Raw genomic sequence first — 24785 nt, forward strand, 5'->3', positions numbered from 1 at the left:
ATGCTACAAATATCCATATAATTTTCTGCCTTCCTCCCATACCCCCATTCTAAATCAGCTGAGACTAGTCCCAAATTTCTGCTGAAGATAAGTCCAAGGCAGACAGGTTCTCTCAGTCAATTTGTTGTTTAGCATCTTTTCCTGGGGCTCTGAGGCAAATCTGATTTAACCAAAAAGGAAAAAACCAAAAAACAAAACAAACAAAAACCCCTACTTTTCTGACTTCTGCCACTCTAAAGGCCTGAAAAAGAGGACCTTAGATTCTTGGCCTCCCCTCCTATTTGAACTTTAGAATTGTTCCAAGATAGGATCTTCCAAGGAACAACATTTATTGCTTGGAACTCCATGCACTCTCAATGTCCTAATATGTCAATTTACGTTGAAATTTTGAAGCTTCTGACTTGGCCTGAATAAAGATTTGAAACCATTCCCTGGATTTTCTCACATCTAGATAACTTCTTATATGGATCAATCCAGTTATACAAAGGTATAGTGAACTATACTTAAACTGACAGAATGTCAGTAATGTCAAAATGTAAATAAAGGGACCAGTGGCATAATTAGAGGACTGACGTAATATATACTGCTCCTGAAAAATCTGGTAACCAAGAGTTCTAGCTTGAAATCTATATACTTTTATTTTCATTTCTGAATCCTGACCCACTTAACAAATAATGTCTCTGGTCAGAAACATATTGAAGTGATAAGCATCAGTAGTTTGGTTTTCTCACCTAATACTCTGAACAGAAGAATTTAATGTTTCATCCTGCATGGTACTGGTGGTTCTAGCTGCTTCTCCCTCTGGGACAGCCTGTACTGGCTGTACTACATGAACAGTCCGGAAGAGCTGGGTAGGATATGGAGACTGCGTGGGCTGCACTGTCCTCAAAACTTCCGATGGCTGTGCAACTTCCACAGGATCTTTGGGTTTTGCAGCTTTAGAATTCCCTGGTTTTAGAACTGTAGTGGCTCCTCCTTTTACCCCTGGACTTGAAGAGACTCTCGACCGGCTGGCTTGATTCCTATTTGAAGTGGTTGATGAAGATAGTGATGGATCTGAAGACTCTATGCTGGAACTTGGATCCTCATCATTTATATATATAAGATCTTTTGGCATTTCTTTAAACTGATACACCAGGCGCTGACCTTCCACTTTTGCCAGAATACCCCTTTGGTAATAGTACCTATTCAAAGCAGACAATTTCATCAATATTTTATTCAATCAAACATCAATTAAAATATTCAACAAAATCAAATTTCCCTAATCATAAACAAAACTTTAAAGTTGGAATCAAACTAATGAGAAAAGAATTTCTAAATAAAGGGCAGTTATTTCATATAAGATAAACATACATTTATGCACAGATAGAGATAAGTTCTTATTACCAACTAAATGTAAAACTAATGCTGATTGGGGGACTGTTGATAGAGTGTGTGAAATCTTTTGGTCTTTCATTTTTCTTCCTCTATCTTTCTGCTAACTTATTTACTTATTTATTTAGAGACAGAGTCTTGCTCTGTTGCCCAGGCTGGAGTGCAGTGACATGATCACAGCTCACTGCAGCCTTGAACTCCTGGCCTTAAGCAATCTTTCCACCTCAGCCTCCCAAGTAGCTGGGACCACAGGGGCATGCTACCACACGCGGCTAATTTTTGCATTGGCAGAGACTGGGTTTTGCCATGTTGCCCAGGCTGGTCTAGAACTCCCAGGCTGAAACAATGCTTCTTTCTCGGCCTCCCAAAATGCTGGGATTATAGAAGCGAGCCACCACACTCGGCCCCTTTCTGCCAGCTTGCCAGGATCATCAAAACTACGAAAAGCCTCAATAAATTGTTTCTCCTCCGCAGCTTTCTAGAAATGTTCCTACTAGGCAAACTCTATCAGTTTAAATTTGATTCAGTAAATGTAATTGACTTTTGTGTATAAAATTTAATGATATGCAATAGAAGTGATCCAACTTTTTGTCATCTATTTTAATAAAATCAAGAACCTAAAAAATGTATGTTAAAAAATCCAAAAACTGTAATTAAAGAATTCTAGTTTAAGATTGCCAAATTAAATATCTATATCTATCCCCTAAGTCATTCAGATCATTATTTCCAATAAATCTCTCTCAAATACATGCGTATCTTGAAAAATAAATGACAGAGTCACCGAAAAATGAACTAAAAGTGAGCTTAAGAATAAAATGTTACTCTTGTTCAAAGTTCTCATGATGTCTAGTAGTACTCTTGAAGCACTAATTTATTCTACCATAATAACTAACATATCATACCTGCAATTCATGTTTGAGAATGCACCCTCTTTTTTTTTGAGACAGGGTCTCACTCCGGTTGCCCAAGCTGGAGTTCAGTGGTGCAATCTCGATCACTGCAGCCTCAACCTCCCGGGCTCAGGTGATTCTCCCACCTCAGCCTGCCGAACAGCTGGGACCACAGGTGCACACCACCATGTCTGGCTAATTTTTTGTATTTTTAGTAGAGACAGGGTTTTGCCACATTGCCCAGGCTGGTCTTAAACTCCTGGACTCAAGCAATCCACCAGCCTCAGCCTCCCAAAGTGTAGGGATTACAGGCATGAGCTACCGCACCCGACTGAAAATGTACCCTCTTATTACGTACTTGCATTACCACTGTTGGTGCTTTGCTGAATTTAAGCTTGATATTTTTTTTTTTAGGATTCAGGAAATGATATTCTTAACACAACAAAATACCAAAACTTCGCATACCTGAGTGCTCTTCCCATGGTCTCATAATTCATGTCAGGTTTGTTTTTGTGCTTCCCCCACAACCTGGACACTGCTTTAGAATCCACCAATTTAAAAATGCCTTTCTCTCGCTGGGTCCACTTGATGTATTTAGGACAAGTAGCCTTGTCCTGGAGCAGTGCCAGTAAAAACTCCCAAAGATAAATTGTGTTTCCTGAAACAAAAACAATTTCTTTCTAAATGACCAAAATTTCATGTAAAAGAACATCATAAAAGACAACTAAAAGTCTTAGAAGTGCCATTCATATTTATACAAAAACATTACATAATTCAGTTAGTATTGGTGACATAATTTAGTTAGTATGGGTGATATAATGGTCATACTTTTCAGCATCTAATAAAGATCTTTTTATTAGTCCCATATAAAATATGTGAACAAAGCAATCTTGTCATAAGATTTGTGATGAATTAGGAGAAAGTACTTTGAGATAATTTTTTTCTGTCTCTTTGTGAACTCTCTCCTTTCAACAGTTGTTCTCTTTAGATTAGAGCCAGCAGGTCAGCCATAACAGTTTTCTTCAAATTTGGGCAACAGTTATAAAAATGCTTGAATTTCAAGACAACATGTTAAAGGGCCTATGAACTGAAAATCTAACCTGGTTAAATTCTTCCAAGAGTCTCATTATTACATGAAAAGAATAGATTATTTGGACAGGTAAGTGAAAATCACACAAATGAGTTTCTTGGTCTACTTTATTATCAGTTTTCCTTTAAGAATTTGGCAAATGTATCTAATATGCATGTGGCAGCAATAAGATCCATTGCAGTATATCAAGAGAGCTGGTGGTTTCTAGTTGTAACAGGCAGGCGCTATAAAGCAATCTGAGTGTTACTTGACCTATAAGCATTACACGGAAATTACAGTAGTACCCTTTCCATCTTTGTTTTTCTTCTTTACAGATATGTTTGGAGTAGTGGCTGGGGAATCTGGTCGTGGTGGTTTCGTTTTTCTCCCTGAAATAAAAACAGCTCTGCATAAATATTTGCCTTCAAAAGTGACAAAAAATGGACAATTCAGCTATTTGGTCAAGTGCCAAATGTTTTTATACATGGGTCACATATACTGGTCTCTTAAAATGCTGTTTGCTAAAAGGAAAACAACTTTAATAAAACTTGGACATTAATGCAGGTTAAACCATAAACACACTTATGTAAGAAATGATACCTCTGACACCTCGGTTTATATCTGTAAAAATGAAGTTAATTTAAAATACTATAGCTTGCCTTTGAAGTACCCATACTGGTAGCACTTTCTTAAACTTTTGGAGAATGCTTTTGACATTGGTAGAACATGGGCTCCAAAAATAAGCCACATAGCTCTGTCTGTCTATTGATTATACCAGCTTTTTAAGGTAGGAGAAGTGGATTTTTAGCTTTTTTCTCTATTAAATAATTTCTGTATACAGTTAGTTCTCAAGTATAAGAAACTTCCCAAACTCTAGAAATACAGAAAATATGTGAGGCAAAATTTTGGTGAACCACACAGTTAAATACTATCCTTCTGTGTATTTCTAAAAACATCTCGTTTTTCTGTACCTTTCAATTCACAACAAACTTAATAATTATCTTCCCCGCCATCAATGTCTAAATAAGTCCATCCCAATAGTCTCAGAGTGGGGTCGATAAACTATTCTAAAGCCCTATTTGTGATCTTCTTTTGCCAAGTATCTAGAACCACGGCCTAGTAGCACCACTGCCTTGTATTTAGGTTTAGATCATGATCGTGCTGTCTGAACATACTACCAATCTATAGGTGAGAAACAATGAAGAGTTACTACCTCCTACCCTTGAGGCTGCCACTCTGGTTTGGATTACTGTGGTGAATTCTAAGTAAATACAATATAGGGCAGGACAATAACTTAGAAAAGCAGAATTTTACAGCTAAAAAAAAAAAAATCACAAGGCCAGTGACAATCTATCCCCAGAAACGGAATAGGAAAACGCTTCTGAAGTCATTTGGGTGAATGAGAGGAAGGAAAGAAAGTGTCAAAAAGCCCACTCTTCAGTCTCTAAGATTGCCAAATGTATGCTAGTCAGCCAGGTATCCCAACTTTCATCACTGCAGATGTCTGCAGAGAACCCTGCAGGAGACAGATTCTTCTGGCTGTGTTCATGATAACAAGTATTAGAAGCCAAGACTTCAGTAACTCCCACCTTATTTTATGCTATTAATATATACCAGCTTAAAAAAAATAGATATCGTCTTTATTTCCACTACTTTCCTCCACTAGCTTTAGTCACAACAGATGCTGCCAGTAAAAACTCCCAACCCAGTATCCATCCTCTCCAACATCTTCCTAATCATTCAAGGTGGCAATGTACAAAGCTTCAGACGAATTATAGCTTGGTTATAGAATTTTTGGTTGACAGTGATTTCTTCTCAGCTCTCTGAAAATATCTAATTTTTCTAGTCTCTCCTGGGAGCTTCTAAACTGCCAATCTAAAAAAAAAAAAAAAATCAGTCCTCTAGAAGTAATGTAGTTTCTCCCTGGTTTGCTTCTTTTTTTTTTTGGAGCAGGGAGAACTTGAAGAGAGGTCTTTGGTGTTCTGCATTTTTACCAACAACACATTTAGGCCTAGATTTATTGTAGCTGACCCACTCAGGATTTACAATGCTGAGGATTAATGTGATTCTGGAAAATTCTTAGTCACTATCTCTCGAATATTGTGTCTTCCTCACTTTTCATATTCTCTGTTTCTGGAACTTTGATTAAACATGTAGACCTTTTCATTTAGTTCTCCATGTCTGTAACTCTTCCATATTTTTTAATTCACACCAAATCTATTGGAGTTTGCTAATTCTTTCTTAAGCAGTGACTAGTCTATGTTTTAATCCACACATTATGTTTTCAATTTCATTTCATTTTTTTGTTTTTGAGACAGAGTCTCACTCTGTCGCCCAGGCTGGAATGCAGTGGTGTGATCTTGGCTCACTGCAACCTCCACCTCCTGGGTTCAAGCGATTCTCATGCCTTAGCCTCCCAAGTAGCTGGGATTACAGGCATGTACCACCATGCCTGGCTAATTTTTTTTCGTATTTTTAGTAGAGATTGGGTTTCACCATGTTGCTCTCGAATTCCAGACCTCAAGTCGTCTGCCCACCTCAGACACCCAAAGTGCTAGGAATATAGGCATGAGCCACTGAGCATGGCCCAATTTCATTTCTTATTTCTATAAATTCCATTTGGTTCTTTATCATACCAATAGTTTTTCAACATTAAGTAGAATATTAGTCTTTTATTTAAGCAGCTTTGTTGAGGTATAACTGACTTATAATAAACTACATATGTTTGGTGTTTATAATTTGACAAGTTGTGACTATGTATACTAAAACCACCACTACATTCAAAACAATGAATATATTCATCACCCCAAAAGTACTTTGTGCCCTTTTGTAATCCTTACATCTCGCCCTTCCTCACCCTGCCCAATCCACAGGCAACCACTCATCTGTTTCCTGTCATTATAGATTAGTTTGTAGTTTCTAGAGCTTTATATAAATATAAAACTGACCCTCAAACAAAACACAGCTTTGAACTGCACAGGCCCACTTATATAGGAATCTTTTTTCAAGCAAAATTACATCAAGTGTGCCTGTGTCTCCTGCCTCCCCTTCCACTTGCGCTACTCCTGAGACAGCAAGACCAAACTCTTTTTTTCCTCCTCCCTCCTCAGCCTAGCCAACATAAACACAACAAGCATAAAGACCTTTGGCCAGGCAGGGTGGCTCACACCTGTAATCCCAGCATTGTGGAAGGCCAAACCAGGAGGAATGCTTGAGCCTAGAAGTTTAAGACCAACCTATGCAACACAGCGAGACCTATCTCTACAAAACTAAAAATAAAAGGTTAGCTGGGTGTGGTGGGGCTCGCCTGTAGTCTCAGCTATTCAGGAGGCTGAGGTGGGAGGATCACTTGTGCCCAGGAGTTCCAAGTTGCACTGAGCTACGATCTTGCCATTGCACTCCAGCCTGGGTGACAGAGCAAGACCCTGTCTCAAAAAAAAAAAAAAAAAAAAAGACCTTTATTGATCCACATCTGCTTAATAAATAGTAAATATATTTTCTCTTCTTAATGATTTTCTTTCTTTCTTTTTTTTTTTTGAGACAGAGTTTCACTCTTGTTACCCAGGCTGGAGTGCAATGGTGCGATCTTGGCTCACCACAACCTCCGTCTCCCAGGTTCAAGCAATTCTCCTGCCTCAGCCTCCCAAGTAGTTGGGATTACAGGCATGTGCCACCAGGCCTGGCTAATTTTGTATTTTTAGTAGAGACAGGGTTTCTGCATGTTGGTCAGGCTGGTCTCGAACTCCCAACCTCAAGTGATCCGCCCACCTTGGCCTCCCAAAGTGCTGGGATTATAGGCATGAGCCACCACGCCCGGCCTATGACTTTCTTAATATTACATTTTCTCTTCCCTAACTTACTTTATTGTAAGAATACAGTATTTAATACATATAACATACAAAATATGTGTTAACTGACTGTTTATATTACCAATAAGGCTTCCAGTTTCCAGTCAACAGTTGGTTATTAGTAGTTAACTTTTTGGGGAGTCAAAAGTTTTACATGGATTTTTGGCTGCAGAGGTTGACACCCCTAACCCCCACATTGTTTGGGGGTAAACTGTAGAAGCATATTTTTTCTTCTGGCTTCCTTCTCCTAGCACAATTATTTTGAGAGAACGAGACTCCATCTCAAAAAAAAAAAAAAAAAAAAGACACACAAATGTTCTTAGCAGCATTATTTGTAGCTGCCCCAAATTGGAAACAACCCAAATCCCATTAACTGCTGATTGGGTAAACAAATACTACATATTTAAGAAAAATTTGTATATAAATGGCCGGGCGTGGTGGCTCATCCATGTAATCCCAGCACTTGGGAGGTCGAGGCGGTGGATCACTTGAGGTCAGGAGTTCAAGACCAGCCTGGCCAACATGGTGAAACCTCGTCTCTACTAAAAATACAAAAATTAACCAGGTGTGGTGGCGCATGCCTTTAATCCCAGCTACCTGGGAGGCAGAGACAGGAGAATCACCTGAACCCAAGAGGTGGAAGATGCAGTGAGTTGAGATCAGCCATTTATGTACAAATTTTTCTATAAACACCGTGAATCCTGGGTCTGTCTTAACCTGGGTTTACAACTAGATTTTAAACTACCACTGACATTAGGAATTGCCAGCCACGCAATTAACAAAGACATAGCCCCAGGGCTGTAACAACTATGGGGCACCAGGCAGAAGCTCTTACAGAATTGCTCAGGTGGGTTATACATTCAACCCAGGCCATACGAGATTTCCTCAGATAAAGCCCTGTTGAAGGTGAACTCACATTTTGGTATCACAGAATACATGAGGAAGACACTTGCTCATGAGTGAGAAGCAGCAGACATAGGAAACCCTAGGATTAGTTCTCTAAGAATCACACATAATAGAATCATTAAATAGAAACTTTACATAGTATGATTAGAGTTTTTAAAGCAAAAGAAAAAAAAACAGTGTCAAAGAATAAGGCTATTAAAAAAGACTAGGTGGGAACTTCCTCTTCTAGTCAAGATGGAATAACACAACATGGATTTATCTTCCCACCTGAAACAATTAAAAACACAGAAAAAATGTATGAAACAATGGTACGGAAGAAATTGGACATCGATCAACAAAAGTCAGTGATCCCCAAGAGACAGGAAATAAATGAGGCAAGTCCTATGATTGCCCCACCTTAATACATGAAGAAAAAATTTTTTGGAAAGTAATGTTTCTGAAAATATTCTGAAAAATATTTAATGTACACTTAACATGTGATCCAGCCATTCCACTACTAAGTATTTACCCAAAAGAAATTAAACCAGAATTTCTCTACTCAGAGGTCTGGCTGAATGGGACCCAAGCTTCCTTGACATCTGTCTGCGCCAATGGGTGGATTTTTTTTCCCCAAGAGGGTATATCCCTTCAAGGGTCCCAGTTGCATGCCGAGGTCTCTGTCCAATACCCCATCTTGCACAGTCCAACATAGAAACCTAAGCTTCTGCCTCAACATAAGCAATAAAACCAAAACCCTTGGCATATCCTTCTCAGCCCTTCTGAGCTGCTGCAGTGTCAGCTCCTGTTAACTATTTTTATTTTCCTCTTCATTTTCGGCTCTTGGAATTTCCCTGACTTTCACATGAACTTAGGTTACTGGGTGATGCTATTAATCAAGACATTATACTCAAAATACTAAGCAAGCATGAATAGAATCAGAAGGCAATAAAATGGAAAAGGTGTCAGACTTTAGAATGCAAGTGTGGTCCTAATTGGCAAAAATTAAAAATTCCCTTCAACACATCCTAACATACTCCTCTTCAGTTACTTACCTGCTGATTTCCAACCCATTGTATTTTTTCCAACTGGAGTCTTATACTGGAATCACCGGTACAGTGATTATACTGGAATCACCGGTACAGACCGGAGGCTTTCAAACAATAACCCCTGGGAAGAAAGCTGACTAGCTCTTACCCAAGGATGAAAGGGTTTAGATAGAAATCTGAGGCTTTAAAAAGTTGGAAAATCCCTTTTCTGTAAGATAGACCAAACATTTTTAAAGTATAAAATAATTTAATTATTATAATTTTTTTTTGAGATGGAGCTTCCCTCTTGTTGCCCAGGCTAGAGTTCGATGGTGTGGTCTCAGCTCACTGCAACCTCCACCTCCTGGGTTCAAGTGATTCTCTTGCCTCAGCTTCCCAAGTAGCTGGGATTACAGGCACCAGCCATCACGCCTGGCTAATTTTTGTATTTTTAGTACAGACGGGGTTTCATCGTATTGGCCAGGCTGGTCTCAAACTCCTGACCTCAGGTTATCCGCCCACCTCCACCTCCCAAAGTGCTGCGATTAAAGGCGTGAGCCACCGTACCTGGCCCAATAATTTAATTTTTTTTAAAAGAAATGACTCTACTATGAAGGAATACCTCTTTTTCTTATTTATTTTTTATTTTCTTTTCTTTTATTTCTTAGAGATAGGTTCTCACTCTGTTGCCCAGGCTAGAGTGCAGTGGCATGATCTTAGCTCTCTGAAACCTGTAACTCCTGAGCTCAAGGGATCCTCCACCTTGGCCTCCCAAGTATCTAGGACTACAGGTACCCACCATGCCCGGCTAATTCTTAAAATTTTTTGTAGAGATGAGGTCTTGCTTTGTTGCCCAGGCTGGTCTCAAACTCCTGGCCTCAAGCAATCTTCTTGCCTCGGCCTCCTAAAGTGCTGGGATTACAGGCATGAATCTCCGTGCCTGGCCAAGAAACACCTCGTATTTCCATTTTGTGGCTTCAATATTTTTCTTACATAAGTCTTAACTGCTGTAGGGAAGAACTACGTAGAATAAAAACGATCTCTAGATTTTACATCAAGACTTGACTGTGTGCCCTAAATGAAGTAACCCACCTACCTTTTTTCCTCTTAGGCTGTTCTGGTGATGAGGCTCCCGGTGAGTCTGTGTATTTTTCTTGCACCTGCTGTGTTTCCATCACTTCAGGAATCCCATCTAATGTGACGGATACATGGGTGACTGGGGCAACAACCATGTCATCTTCAGGTGAACTGAATATATTATTATCTAATGAAAATAAAATCAACTAATTATAGTCCACTGTGTATTATAAGTAAAAAACGATTGACAAAATTTCTTGTTTTTATTATGACTAGAAGATTAAAGTAGAAATGAAATCTTGAAATCTATTCCTGCTTTTAATTTCTTCTTCCCTAAATCAAATACTCTAAACCAGTCCAGGCGCAGCTGAGCTATTTCAATGTCTTTCTTACTTGACTTCCTATCCCCAGTGTGTCTCGTTTCTCCTCTTGATTATTCACATTGCTGTGAGAGTTATTTTCTGAAACATAAGTCTGACCTGACCATACTCCTCTACACAAAAACTTTATACCTGGAAAATTAGGGGAAAAAAAAAAACCTGACATATCTTTCCATAGTTCATAGGAAAAACAAAAAACAACATAAGCACAACCCATCTCTACAGCATGCCTTACAAAACTTCTGTAATCTAGTTCCAAACCTACCTTTCCAATCTCATTTCCCACCCACCATGAAGCTTACACTTCAACCACACCAAAACATCTTGATCTCAAAGATTTCATTCATTTTCTTTAACAGATCTGTGTCCTGTATGTTTACCTCTATTCCCTCCAGCTTGAATGACCGTTCTTGTCTCTTCTACCTATTAAAAGCTTATTGTTTACAGCCCACATCAGAATACTCCTTTAATGAAGCCAGTCTCTGATATTCTCAGCTAGAATACTCACTGCTTCTAGAGCAATTTGCTATCACTCATGGCCTTTATTCTTGGCTTTGTAGTTATTTACATAAGTAACTGTCTTCAAAATTAAACTGTAAGCTTGAGGAAAGGAACAATATCTACTCATTTGTAGCTCATGTTATTGCCTAATTATTGCTGCTGTGAATATAGTAAATATTCAATAAATATTTTGGAATGATTTAGTAATAATTTACTTTATGAATTTGATTGTCAGAAAAGCCCAAAGGAGAATATGAAATTTAAAGCAGATCAATAATGTGGCAGTGAATTTTATGCCATGATGTGTTAGTAAAATTTTCAATAGCTTATTGCCTATTTGCTGATAAATAACTACAGAGATGACTAAATTATAATCATTTGGGCCCTTGATACCCGAATACTCTGATCAATACGTTAGGAGAAGAAATTCTGCATGATCTTCTATTTGGTAACTAATAAATTATATATTTTTTATTCCCAAAGGCTTCATTCTCAAATTAAAATGTCGCCTTTAACTCTACATTTTTGCAAAGGCATCCCAATTCCTACTATACCTTAAAATGTGATTGTAACAAAAAATATATAACATCATTTCTAATCTCTTGATTTTACTATCTAATAGAGAAAGATGGCAGGAGTGACTTAATGAAGTACATAAACATGAACAATCGTAACCATAACCACTCACTTATTCGTTTTTCATCCAGCATAGGGCCAGGAGAATCCATATTGAGGAGTGCCTCAGCAGCCTCAATAGTTTCAATTGTTTCATCCCCGTCATGACAAGAAGCTTCAACTGCAACACATTTAAAGAGAAAATTAAATTAGCCACAAGACATCTGTTACTCTGAACGTCATACACTGCTTATCTCTAGAACCAAAATACATCATTTAATATTTTAGTTTATATACATATAAACTATAAACACATAAAATTATACTAAACCTGGCCAGGGACAGTGACTCATTCCTGTAATCCTGCACTCTGGGAGGCCAAGGCAAGCAGATTGCTTGAGGTCAGGAGTCTGAGACTGGCCAACATGGAGAAACCCCGTTTCTATTAAAAATACAAAAAAATCAGCTGGGTGTGGTGGCATGCACCTGTAGTCCCAACTACTCAGGAGACTGAGACAGGAGAACTGCTTGAACCCAGAAGGTGGAGGTTGCAGTGAGCCGAGACTGAACCACTGCACTCCAGCCTGGGTGACAGAGCGAGACTCTGTTTCAAAAAAAAAAAAAAAATTAAAAAATCAATAGTTCCTTAATATTAAATAGCCAACCAGCATTCAAAAGTCCAATTGTGTTAAAAAATCATAAATGGTGGCGGCACAAGGAAAGACAAGACAGTTTTTTTTTTAAAAAATCAAATTAAGTCTGCATATCGCAATTGACTGATACATTTCTGAGTTGCCATTCATCTGTCTAGCTTTTTTTACTTTGCAATTTATTTGTTGAAGAAATCAGGCTGTTTATTCATGTAGAATTTCCCAGTTTGGATTTTGCCAACTATATTCCTATTGTGTAGCTTAACATGTTTTTCTATACCCCCTCTAACTGAGTAGTCATATATGGAGGCTTGATGAAATTCAAGTTTAATTTTTTCTGGCAAGACTAAGAAACAATTTATGTATTTTGATGACAGCTCAAAATATAATCTAAGCCTCAAATTTCATAAAATCATTACATCCTTTTGGTTTTGCTTTTTTTTTTTTTGAGACAAGGTCTTACCCTGTCTCCCAGGCCAGAGTGCAGTGGCTCAATTATAGCTCACTGCAACCATAAACTCCTAGGCTCAAGTAATCCTAGCACCTCAGCCTCCCGAGTAGCCAGGACTACAGGCTCAGGCCACCATGCCCAGCTAATTTTTAAAATTTTTTGGGCCGGGCGTGGTGGCTCAAGCCTGTAATCCCAGCACTTTGGGAGGCCGAGATGGGCGGATCACAAGGTCAGGAGATCAAGACCATCCTGGCTAACATGGTGAAACCCCGTCTCTACTAAAAAATACAAAAATCTAGCCGGGCGAGGTGGCGGGCGCCTGTAGTCCCAGCTACTCGGGAGGCTGAGGCAGGAGAATGGCATAAACCTGGGAGGCGGAGCTTGCAGTGAGCTGAGATCCAGCCACTGCACTCCAGCCTGGGCGACAGAGGGAGACTCCGCCTCAAAAAAAAAAAAAAAAAAAAAAATTTTTTGTAGAGACAGGGTCCCGCTACATTGCTCACACTGGCCTTGAATTCCTGGGCTCAAGTGATCCTCCCTCCTCAGCCTCCCAAAGTTCTGGGATTACAGGTGTGAGCCACTGCATCTGGTCAAATTTTTTATTATGAAAATTTTAAGCAAAATAAAAAAATTGTAAGTATAGTATATACAATGAATCCCCATGTGCCCATTCCCAGCTTCAACTATTATCACCAAATAGCCAATCTTCTTTCAACCATACCCCACTCACTGCCCCCGAGTCCTTACCCTCTGTACAGGATTATTTTGAAGGAATCTAAGATACCATATTTTATCTCTAAATACCTCAGCATGTGTATCTAAAAGATGTCTAACACAATACTACTATCATATCTTAAATATACTAACAATAATTTTTTTTTTTTTTTTTTTTTTTTGAGACAAAGTTTCGCTCTTGTTGCCCAGGCTGGAGTGCAATGGCGTGATCTTGGCTAACCGCAACGTCTGCCTTCCAGATTCAAGAGATTCTCTTGCCTCAGCCTCCGGAGTAGCTGGGATTACAGGCATGCGCCACCATGCCCGGCTAATTCTGTATTTTCAGTAGAGACAGGATTTCTCCATGTTGGTCAGGCGGGTCTCGAACTCTCAACCTCAGGTGATCCACCCGCCTCGGCCTCTCAAAGTGCTGGGATTACAGGTGTCAGCCACCCAGCCCACAGTAATTCTTTAATATCATCTATTACTGGCTGAATGGTATCCCCCAAAATTCTATGTTGACATGCTAACCCACAGTACCTCAGAATGTCTTTAAAGAGATAACTGAGTTAAAATGAGGTTATTAGTGTAGGCCCTAATCCAATATGGTTAGTGTCCCTCTAAGATGAAATATGAACACAGGCAGGTACAAAAGGGAAGACCATGGGAAGACACTGGAAGACAGTCACCTATAAGTCCAGAAAGAAGCCTCAGAAGGAACTAACCCTACCAATACCTTGATCTCAGACTTCTAGCTTCCAGAACCGTGAGAAAATCAATGTCTCATTTGAGCCACCAGTCTGTGGTACTTTCTTATGGCAGTCCTAGCAAACTAACACATCATCTGAAGTGCCACCTAACACATGTAAGAACAAAAATGTCCTATCCTTATTCTTTCTTCCCCTAGAGCTTCTCAAAGGCTACCCGTCATACCCATTGTGGAATAAAGAAGATTACGAGGTTCTTCCCTTTTTTATGACATTGCTCAGAAAAGGATGGAAGAGTTAAAAAGTTTTGGTAAGTTGGGAGGTAAGGGAAAGGGAAGAAAAAACGCAAAGAGAGAATCTGGTTTTCAAGCTCTGGCTTGCCTTCTAGACCCATTCCACATCAGTTCTATTTTCTAGGAAAGAACCTGTCTACATCTTGTCATCTGCTGTCTTCAGGTCTAAATGCAAGGGAGTGACGCACTGAAGGGAAGAGGCAATTCCTTCTCCTAAAGATCTAATACCTGCTTTTCTAGATTCAATGTCCTCTCTGAGGGCTAATGCCTTCCCTGATGACTAGAACTAGGAAGAAATACTCCTTCCAGAAAGACAGTGGTCCTCAACTTGCAAAGACTGTAGCCTTACCCTAAGGCTTTAAAAGTTACATCAGAATACACTGCTACACCCCCACTAACTACAAGCCAGATACATGCATAGTGGTGTTTCTTCTGTTACACAAACAGATCAGAGAGCAATGAATAGAAACTTCTAACCTCATTAGTCTAATTCCCTTACTGGTAAAGGAGAAGTAACTCTAGATTCAACAAAAAACTTTTATTGGTTTGTTCTGAACAAAAAATGTGAATATATGCAAAAAATGCTTTGTAAAAAAAAGACAGTGATATGGTTTGGATTTGTCCTTGCCCAAATCTCATGTTGAATTTTAAACCCCAATGTTGGAGGAGGAGCCTGGTGGGAGGTGACTGGATCGTGGGGGTGGATTTTCCACTTGCTGTTCTCATGATGGTGAATGAATTCTCATGAGATCTGGTGGTTTGAAAGTGGATAGTACCCCCTACCACCCTGCTTTCTGTTCCTCCTGCTCCAGCGACGTAGGATATGTCTGCTTCCCCTTCGCCTCCCACCATGACTGTAAGCTTCCTGAGGTCTCCCCAGCCATGCTTCCTGTACAGCCTGCACAACCATGAGCCAATTAAACCTCTTTTCTTTACACGTATTACCCAGTCTCAGGTAGTTCTTTATAGCAGTGTGAGAAGTGACACAAACAGAGGACAATACAAAGATGAGGTATTGACAACCAATGTTATCAGTGGGGCCTCTCCCCCACCAGATGGATACAGTCATTCTACCTTTCCCCTGATTTAAAATGTTACTGTATCATATGCTAACTTCCTAAATAGATCAGAACTTGCATTTAGACTTACTATTCAGTTCTAAGGCATTGTGCTATATGCTAAGGTAAAGCTGAGAACAAGGCAGCCCCCGTACTTGCCACTATGAAATCTACAGATATACCTTGTCATGCCTATTTCTGATAAACTTTCTTTTACGAATAAAGATGCAAATATTTGCTTCCAAATAGTTTTCTCAAATATCCACAACATCCCTGGCCAAGATATAGGAATGTAAATGAATAGAAAGAGAAAGCATGTACCAGTTTCTAAGTGATGAAAGTATTATTACTACAATCTCACATTTATGTAGGCTAATCTTCAAGTTTAAAATATCTTGCTAGTTCTGACTGAACCAGAAAAGAAATCTATAAATACCAGGACCTTATCATACATTTGGGTCATGGCCCACCATTATGCTTCCTGTGGCAGTGGTAAGAAAAGAACATTCCTCTCTCTTTCCCTACAAAACAACTCATTTTATTCACAGGAATATGGAGGAAGGCATATAAGAAAGTACTCAGTGAGCTGGGTGGGGTGGTGCATGACTGTTGTCCCAGTTATTCAGGAGGCTGAGGCAGGAGGATCACTTGAGCCCAGGAGTACAAGTCTAGGCTGGGCAATACAGTAAGACTCCATCTCTTTAAAAAAAAAAAAAAAAAAAAAAAAAAAAGTGCTCAGTGAAGACTTGATGAATTGAGTAGGTTTGGTTCCTTTTACATGCCTCTTATTTTGTCACTTTCATCTCAATATATTTAGGAAAGGAGAAATGGGAGATGAGAAACAGTACTAAAATCAGCAGATGAAACAGAAAATATAAATTTCTTCTCCATGTAGGGCTCTAGCTTCTGAAGGTAATACAGTTCAAAACCAAGTTAGGGGCGTTTTATGCCCCACAAAGTCAGGATGAGGACACTGCCTAACGCTGTGCTGCAGCAAGGTCCTACTGGATGGAGACACACGCACCTGTAAGGGTGATGTCATCATCATCGTCGTCTATGATTTCCTCTTCAGCAACATCCAGTGAACTCTCAGTAATCATGTCATTGGGCTCTTCCACACAGGCTAGACCGGCATAACTATTGAGAATATCAGCACCAGGAACATGTTCCACAATTACAGCAGGAAAAATAGCTGGATCGCCAAGCTGAGGGGTTAGGAAGAGGTAAATGAAAACAAAGGGTTAACACAGTTTTGCTTTTGTTAAATACTGCTCAAAACTATTTTATACTAGCCATCAATTTAATTTTTAGATTATTAGGCTGTATCTCTACAATCCTTCTAGGCATTAGGAAATTTCTGTCTATTAAAACCAAATAATGGCATTAAAATTTAAAAATGAAAGCCAGGCGCAGTGACTCACGCCTGTAATCCCAGCACTCTGGGAGGCCGAGGTGGGCAGATGGCGAGGTCAGGAGATCAAGACTATCCTGGCTAACATGGTGAAACCCCGTCTCTACTAAAAATACAAAAATTAGCTGGGCCATGGTGGCACACGCCTATAATCCCAGCTACTAGGGAGGCTGAGGCAGGAGAATCACTTGAACCTGGGAGGTGGAGGCTGCAGTGAGCTGAGATTGTGCCACTGCACTCCAGCCTGGGTAACAGAGTGAGACTCCATCTCAAAAATAATAATAATAATAATAATAATAATAATACCATTAATGGATATGCATGGACCAAGAAGTGACATAAAAATAAAATGTTAATTAAATAAAATCTCCTGGGTTCAAGCTATCTTCTCAAATGTAAGAAAAAGTTCCTGCTCATAGATAATATAATGCCAGGCACCTTACTATTTTCCTTAAGTAAGTCTGTTATATTCAAAATATTATTTATGATTTCATTACAACTAAGCCTCCATCTTTTAAAATTAATGTTTATTGAACTACCCACTGAGGTTAGACATTACTTCTGTCATAAGAATTTAATTACCCGAATTAAATATATATTATAGGTGCTAAACAGATAATATCCTTGCCTTCGACAATGCTATGTTCTGAAATTTATGGTTAATAATCCTGAAACACAGTTGGATCGTTTTATTTCAAAATATTTCTTCCTGTTTCAGAAAAGAGGAAGCTAGCTAGAAAAGTAACTGGCTCTTCAAATAGTAAAACAAATTTTAAAACAGAAACTAGGAGGCTCAAAAATTATACTATAGAAGCCAGGCACGGTGGCATGTGCCTGTAGTCCCAGCTACCTAGAAGGCTGAAACAGGAGGATGGCTTGAGCCCAGGAGTTCAAGGCTATACTGTGCTACAATCACATCTGTGAATAGCTACTGCACTTCAGCCTGGGCAACATGGCAAAATCCTGTCACAAAAAAAAAAAAAAAAAAAAAAAAAAAAAAATTATACTGTAACTCACACAAATACACTTCACATACCTTAGAGAAAATATATAAAATGTCCAAAGCAAAGTGTAGCTAGCCTTCCCTTTTCCTTTTTTGACAGGTAAACTGTAGACATGCAATCCCACCTAGCATGAACATGCATTTGTTAAAACACTTTTCCTTTTCTTCTAAGAGCTCAATTAAGCTCCTGGTCTTCTCAAGGTTTAGTCCAGAGTTAAGCACTTTTATGCTGCAAAAACCCTATGTACAAGGTAGGAACAAAGCTCATCACTTCATCCACTGATAAGTCAGAGACAGGCGTGTAAAATGCAATTCACAGGAGCAGTTCTCACCCAAATGAAACCAAAGTATTCCTCCCTATCCAAATCTATTTGGCTCCTGCAGCTTGGGTAGAGTGTGCTAATGTGTACATAACAAGGGATACTCCCAAAATTTTGAATCTATACAGTTCTTGAGTTTCGGTTAACCACAGATACTTGTTACTACTTTATTCCTTGTCCAGTTCTACTAACCGGTAATTACTGTATTCTCCAGAATTCTCCATTATAATCAATGTCACTTCTACCACAGTGCCCTTCCCAGAGGCAATCACTGCTACCAATTTCTTTGTTCCATAACAGACAGTAAATGTAGAATCAGGCATACGCTAAAATGCTTTAAACAATCATAAATTCAGTTTAAATTTAATAATTTTTAAACTATTTAATAAGAAAAATTTCAAACACACAAACGTCAAGAGAAAAAAAATGTTTCTTTTGAAGCAAAATTTTATTAAGAATGGTTTTGAAGTCTTTGGGATTAAAAAAAGAAAAGGAGTGGCCAGGCGTGGTGGCTCATGCCTGCAATCCCAGCATTTTGGGAGGCCAAGGCGGGCGGATCACTTGAGGTCAGGAGTTTGAGACCAGCCTGGTCAACACAGTGAAACCTTGTCTTTACTAAAAAAATACAAAAATTTAGCCAGGCATAGTGACGGGCACCTGCAATCCCAACTACTTAGGAGGGTGAGGCAGGGGAATGGCTTGAACCTAAGAGGCGGAGGTTGCAGTGAACCAAGGTCGCACCACTGCACTCTGGTCTGGGTGAAGGAGACTCTGTCTCAAGAGAAAAAGATAAAAAAGAGAGAAGAATTAAAAGAGACACATGGTTCTGTGATATAGAAGGCAGCAACATGCAGCAGAAAAGAAAAACTGGGAACCAGGAGATCTAGGGCCTTCTCCAACCCTGATTTCATGACCTTATTTTCTGAACCTTTAAATGAATGAAGAACACCAGTTGATCCCACAGGCCCTTCCAGGTTTTGCTTTGTTAATATTTTGAATTCATGGATTCTACTGTCTGAGCTTGTAACATTTCACAAGAAGAGATTATTCGTTCTCATGCACTGAAATGGGAGAGGGAGTAGCATGCACTGTGGCCACATAGCTGCTGCCATTGCTATTAGCCAACATTTTTTGTACTTAATATGCACCAGTCATTTCGCACACTGCTTTACGTGAATTATCACTCTATTTAATCATCACAAAATGCTATGATGGAGACACATTGGACTATCCATTTTACACATGAGAAACCAGAGGCAAGGGAAATAATCTACTCCTAATCATAAAACTAACTTGAACGGACTCCAGGGTCCATGTCCTTTACTTATACACTATTGTAGTCAGTTTCAAACATGGTAGATTTGTTCTGCTGGCATACTTACTTGGCTCTGTTTAGAAAACCAGAATAATTAAGGAGCTGTGTTTAAGGTAGAGGTATGATTTTCAGTATTATTTCCAAGGCTTCACCGATCAGTCTATAATAAAATTTCTTATGGGAATAGCCAGTTCCTCTTGGTCAGCAGGGCACTTCCCATGATCACTCCTAATTTAGTCCTGCAGCCTTCTCCTGAGGTTCTTGCTCTTATCATGAAAAGCATGGTCCATTCTTTTCTAGTCCACTGAAATGGGATGTATATTCAAAGCTGTTCATCTCTAGTTTCCCCGGGGTGCTATTAATCCATATATAAGAAAAAGACCAACTTCAGATTTTCGTAAGAATATGAATACTTAGGTGCTGGGCGCAGTGGCTCATGCCTGTAATCCCAGCACTTTGGGAGGCCGAGGTGGGTGGATCACGAGGTCAAGAGATCGAGACCATCCTGGCCAACATGGTAAAACCCCATCTCTACTAAAAATACAAAAATTAGCTGGGCATGGTGGCATGAGCCTATAGTCCCAGCTACTCAGGAGCATGAGGTAGGAGACTCACTCGAACCCACGAGGCGGAGGTTGCAGTGAGCCAAGATCACACCACTGCACTCCAGCATGCGTGACAGAGCGAGACTTAAAGAAAAGAAAGACAGACAGACAGAAAGAAAGAAAGAGAAAGAAAGAACGAATGAACGAACAAAAGAAAGAAAGGAAGGAGAAAGAAAGAAAAGAGAAAGAAAGAAAGAAAAAGAAAGAAAGAAAGAGAAAGAAAGAAAGAAAGAAAAGAAAGAAAGAAAGAAAGAAAGAAAAGAAAGAAAAAGAAAATGAATAGTCAGGTAAGAGGCTTGAATCTGTATATACAAAATACATTTAGGAAACACCTCTCAGGTGACTAGAAAGACTCTTACCACTCTACTACCATAAATAGAAAAAAATGCACACTCCTGAAACTCCAGCTGCTGATCTGGGCTGGTGATAAACTGCTTTGTAAACTGGATTGACTAGTAACTGGCTAAAGTATGAGTCATCAAAAACCTAAGAACTCTATAACCACACATTCTACAATTCATTCCAGAGAACTGGTTCCCTACCTTTTAAAGAAGTAGTAAAATTTCAAATGCTGAATTTTCCTAGGTTTAGATTTTCAAAACAAATAAAATATTGGGACCTATATTAGTTTGTTACGGCTGCTGCAACAAAGTATTACAAACTGGGTCTCTTAACAGAAATTTATTCTCTCACAGTTCTGGAGGCTAGAAGTCTGAAATCAAGGTGTTGGCAGGGCTGGTTCCTTTTGCAGACTGTGGGGGAAGGATCTGTTCCAGGCCTCTCTCTTTGACTTACAGATGGCTGGTCTTCATGTTTACATGGGCTCTGTGTCCAAATCCAACTCCACTCACCTCCTGACCTTTTAATTGAGACAGGATGGAGTGCAGTGGCGCAATCTCAGCTCACCATAACCTCTGCCTCCCAGGCTCAAGTGATCCTCCCACCTCAGCCTCCCAAGTAGCTGTGACTATAGGCATGCACCATCACACCTGGCTAATTTTTGGATCTTTTGTACAGATGGGGTTTCTCCACGTTCCCCAGGCTGGTCTCGAATTCCTGAGCTAAAGCGATCCACCCAACTTGGCCTCCGAAGTGTTGGGATTACAGGTGTGAGCCACCGCACCTAGCCCAAATTTCCCCTTTTTATAAGGACACCAGGTAGTGGAGTAAGGGCTCCTCTCTACTGTAGTGTAACTTCTTACTAATTACATCTGCCATGACCCTATTTCCAATAACCAAATAAGGTTACACTCTGAGGTACTAGAGGTTAGAACTTCAATGTATGAATTGGCGTATGGGTGTGCACATGCACAATTCAACCAATAATAGGACTTAACTTAATTTAAAGTCTATCATTTGACAATTTGTTCCCCCTGCCTGAAATAACTTCTATAAACTAGTCTTTTCATTGTTTCTAAACTGAGATTGGATATTACTCTTCAGGTTTCTTTGCTGAAGATCATCAAATCTTACCTACCTCAGTTTTTTCCACACCATTTCAAACAGACCCTTTCCCAAGATTTATTTAAAAGATGGGCTTCAGGAAGAAGATAGCAGATATTCATAAAATAGCCACACTCCTTAATAGTAAGCAATAAGATGTTACCTACTTTTAAGAAATGAAGGTGTTGGCCGGGCACAGTGGCTCACGCCTGTAATCCCAGCACTTTGGGAGGCAGAGGCGGGTGGATCACCTGAGGAGACTAGCCTGGCCAACATGGAGAAACCTCGTCGCTACTAAAAAATAAAAAAATTAGCTGGGTGTGGTGGTGTGCACTTATAATCCTAGCTACTCAGGAGCCTGAGGCATGAGAAGCATGAACCTGGTAGGCAGAGGCCGCAATGAGCCAAGATTATGCCACTGGACTCCAGCCTGGGTGACTGAGCAAGACTTCATCTCAAAACAAAACGAAATGAAGGTTTCAATGTTTCTTTGATGACTTAACAAAAACATTACATTCCACCTGAGTGGCTGCTACTTCAAAAAACACTTCTAAAAACTCTCATCATTTAAATAATTAGATTAAGCATCTTTTCTATCTTTTATTTGCATCACAAAATCAAATTAAATTCTACTGGTGCTTATCAATTTTCGCTGTACAGTGGGAAACATTTAAGAATATCAATATTTGACCTCGCATGGGATAAAATAAATCAGACTATCTAGGGGTGTGACCAGAGCCTGATATTAAAGCTTCCCCAGGTGGGTCCAATTTGCATCCAGGCTTCAGGAGCACTGCTCTGAAGAATGACAACATTCAAAACTGCATTCCCTAAGTTGAGTTAGCTCTAATTATTCTTGCCAAGATCTGGGATATTAGTAATTCAAACAATTACATTTTAAAATTATTAGATCTTTTGCTATTCACTTGCAGACTATTTTCCCCTTTGGTTTTTGAACAGAACCAAAATAAACCACAAACCAAGGGGACAGGAGAGGGAAGATCTCCTGGAATTAAAATCTATCAAAGATCAGAGTTTCCAAAGCTTCAATATGTAGAAGCAAATTAAACTGCAGTGATAAAGTGATTTTCAATTGTTTCATAACTTTCTTGAACGTCTTAACAGCTCCGAAGAGATTTCCCCTTTCTATTAATTATAGATAATTTAGGATATATGTTGAAAGCAAAATTTCAGCAAACATTTTTGCAGCAATAGTAAAATTCAAACCAAGTTTTAGCAGAAGAGAGTCACAGTTCCCCAAATTTCAACATTGTCCACGATATAGTTTCCACTTGTTGTGGTTGATCACGTATGTGGCAATACCATCAAGTTAAAAAGAGAAGGAAAGTGACCAATGTAAGCAGGGCAATATGTGACTCCCTAACTAGGCTTGCTTGTTCCATATACCACAATCCAATGTGGATCCATGTCCTATGTGGATATTTCAGAAACCATGAATCATTATTCCAACTTTATTAATAATTCTGTTCATCAGGTTTTTGGGTATCAAAAAGCACAAGAACTTTCATATAACTTGTTTACCAAGTTTCTCTAATAGCAGAACTCAATCTCATATATGGTGATTGTGAAACATCCCATGAAAATTCTCTCTAAAATAGCTTAAAACGAAATACCTACAAAATATTTTCCCAAAACAAAAAGCAAGTTAAATTTAGTCTTTAGCATTTTTCCAAAGCAGACACTACTTTTTAAAGCCAGGTGCAAAATGAGCACACCTTCAAGTAGTTCACGCAATATCTTTGCATCGAGGCAAGAAAACACCAAGAGGGGTCTGGTGCCTTATTGCTCCCATAGTCTTCAATAGCTCCCCTGACCCCAAAGCCTCTCCAATAAGCATACAAATTAAACACTGCACTTGCTATGAAAACACATCCTTGACACAAATTCCTGTGCCCAGACTTCGAATCAGACTGAGGCCCCAAAGCCTTATCCTATGAAGACACTGCTTTGAGGACCTCTGAATTATTCTTGAAATCACTTCCTTTTACATTTGATTTAAAAAAACAAAAACCCAGCACCTCACTCCATTACAACACGACCTGGCAATACTTTACCATGCAGCAAATGCACTACATACACACATGGTAAACAGGGTGCAACAGTAAAAACACAAGTTCTTATTTAAGGTAGGACTCCACCATGCCTGGGTATCTGAACTCGGGCAAGTTATCCAGCCTCTCTAAGCTTTACTTTCTACGGCTATCCAAAATAAGAATAATAATATATTCTAGAATTGTTGTAAGAATAATGTGTAATTAAATCACTTGTGATAATGCATGGCTTCTAGTAAGCAATAAATAAAATGTTTTGATGATTAAAGCCCTTCAACATTTGATACGGATAGAAATAAACACTCTCAAAAACTGACTTACTACAATCTCACATGGACAGGCATGGTTTTGTTTTTATTTTTTGAGACAGCGTCTTGCTCTGTTGCCTCGCTGGAGTGCAGTGGCGTGATCACAGCTCACTGCATCTGTGAACTCCCAGGCTCATGCAATCCTCCCGCCTCAGCCTCCCAAGTAGTTGGGACTATAGGCGTGTGCCACCATGTGTGGCTAATTTTTTTTTTTTTTTTTTTTTTAAGAGAGGAGGTCTTTCTATGTTGCCCAGGCTGGTCTCAAACTCCTAGGCTCAAGCAATCCTCTCCTGCCTCGGCCTTCCAAAGTACTGGGATTACAGGTGTGAGCCACCATGCCTGACCCCTTTTGTTTATTATTTTTTGCTTTATTTATTATTTCTTTTGCTTTCTTTAACCTTTGTTGGGATTTGATTTTGTTTTATTTTTAAGGAGAATAGTCTTTTCAAAATATTGGTGAACAAACCTTAACCATCACACTTAGCAACAACATTTAGTTTCAACTAAAAGCAAATGTTGGGCCGGGCGCGGTGGCTCAAGCCTGTAATCCCAGCACTTTGGGAGGCCGAGATGAGCGGATCACGAGGTCAGGAGATCGAGACCATCCTGGCTAACACGGTGAAACCCCGTCTCTACTAAGAAATACAAAAAATAGCCGGGCGAGGTGGCGGGCGCCTGTAGTCCCAGCTACTCGGGAGGCTGAGGCAGGAGAATGGCGTGAACCCGGGAGGCGGAGCTTGCAGTGAGCTGAGATCCGGCCACTGCACTCCA

At 39.5% G+C, this 24785-nt stretch overlaps 1 protein-coding gene across 1 annotated transcript in view; it reads right to left on the reverse strand.

Annotated features, from left to right (window-relative positions):
* The window catches only part of ELF1 (E74-like factor 1 (ets domain transcription factor)), a 112658-nt gene that overhangs the window by 8335 nt on the left and 79538 nt on the right, over window positions 1-24785 (reverse strand). The window contains exons 5-10 of the mRNA XM_011990254.1: window positions 16562-16742; window positions 11738-11845; window positions 10188-10355; window positions 3639-3722; window positions 2730-2922; window positions 732-1184 (exon numbers count right to left, since the gene is read on the reverse strand). Of these exons, the coding sequence (XP_011845644.1) occupies window positions 732-1184; window positions 2730-2922; window positions 3639-3722; window positions 10188-10355; window positions 11738-11845; window positions 16562-16742 (1187 nt within the window). The remainder of the gene's footprint in view (window positions 1-731; window positions 1185-2729; window positions 2923-3638; window positions 3723-10187; window positions 10356-11737; window positions 11846-16561; window positions 16743-24785) is intronic.

Source organism: Mandrillus leucophaeus, unplaced genomic scaffold (assembly GCF_000951045.1).
Source record: "Mandrillus leucophaeus isolate KB7577 unplaced genomic scaffold, Mleu.le_1.0 Scaffold375, whole genome shotgun sequence".
Taxonomy (NCBI): Eukaryota; Metazoa; Chordata; class Mammalia; order Primates; family Cercopithecidae; genus Mandrillus; species Mandrillus leucophaeus.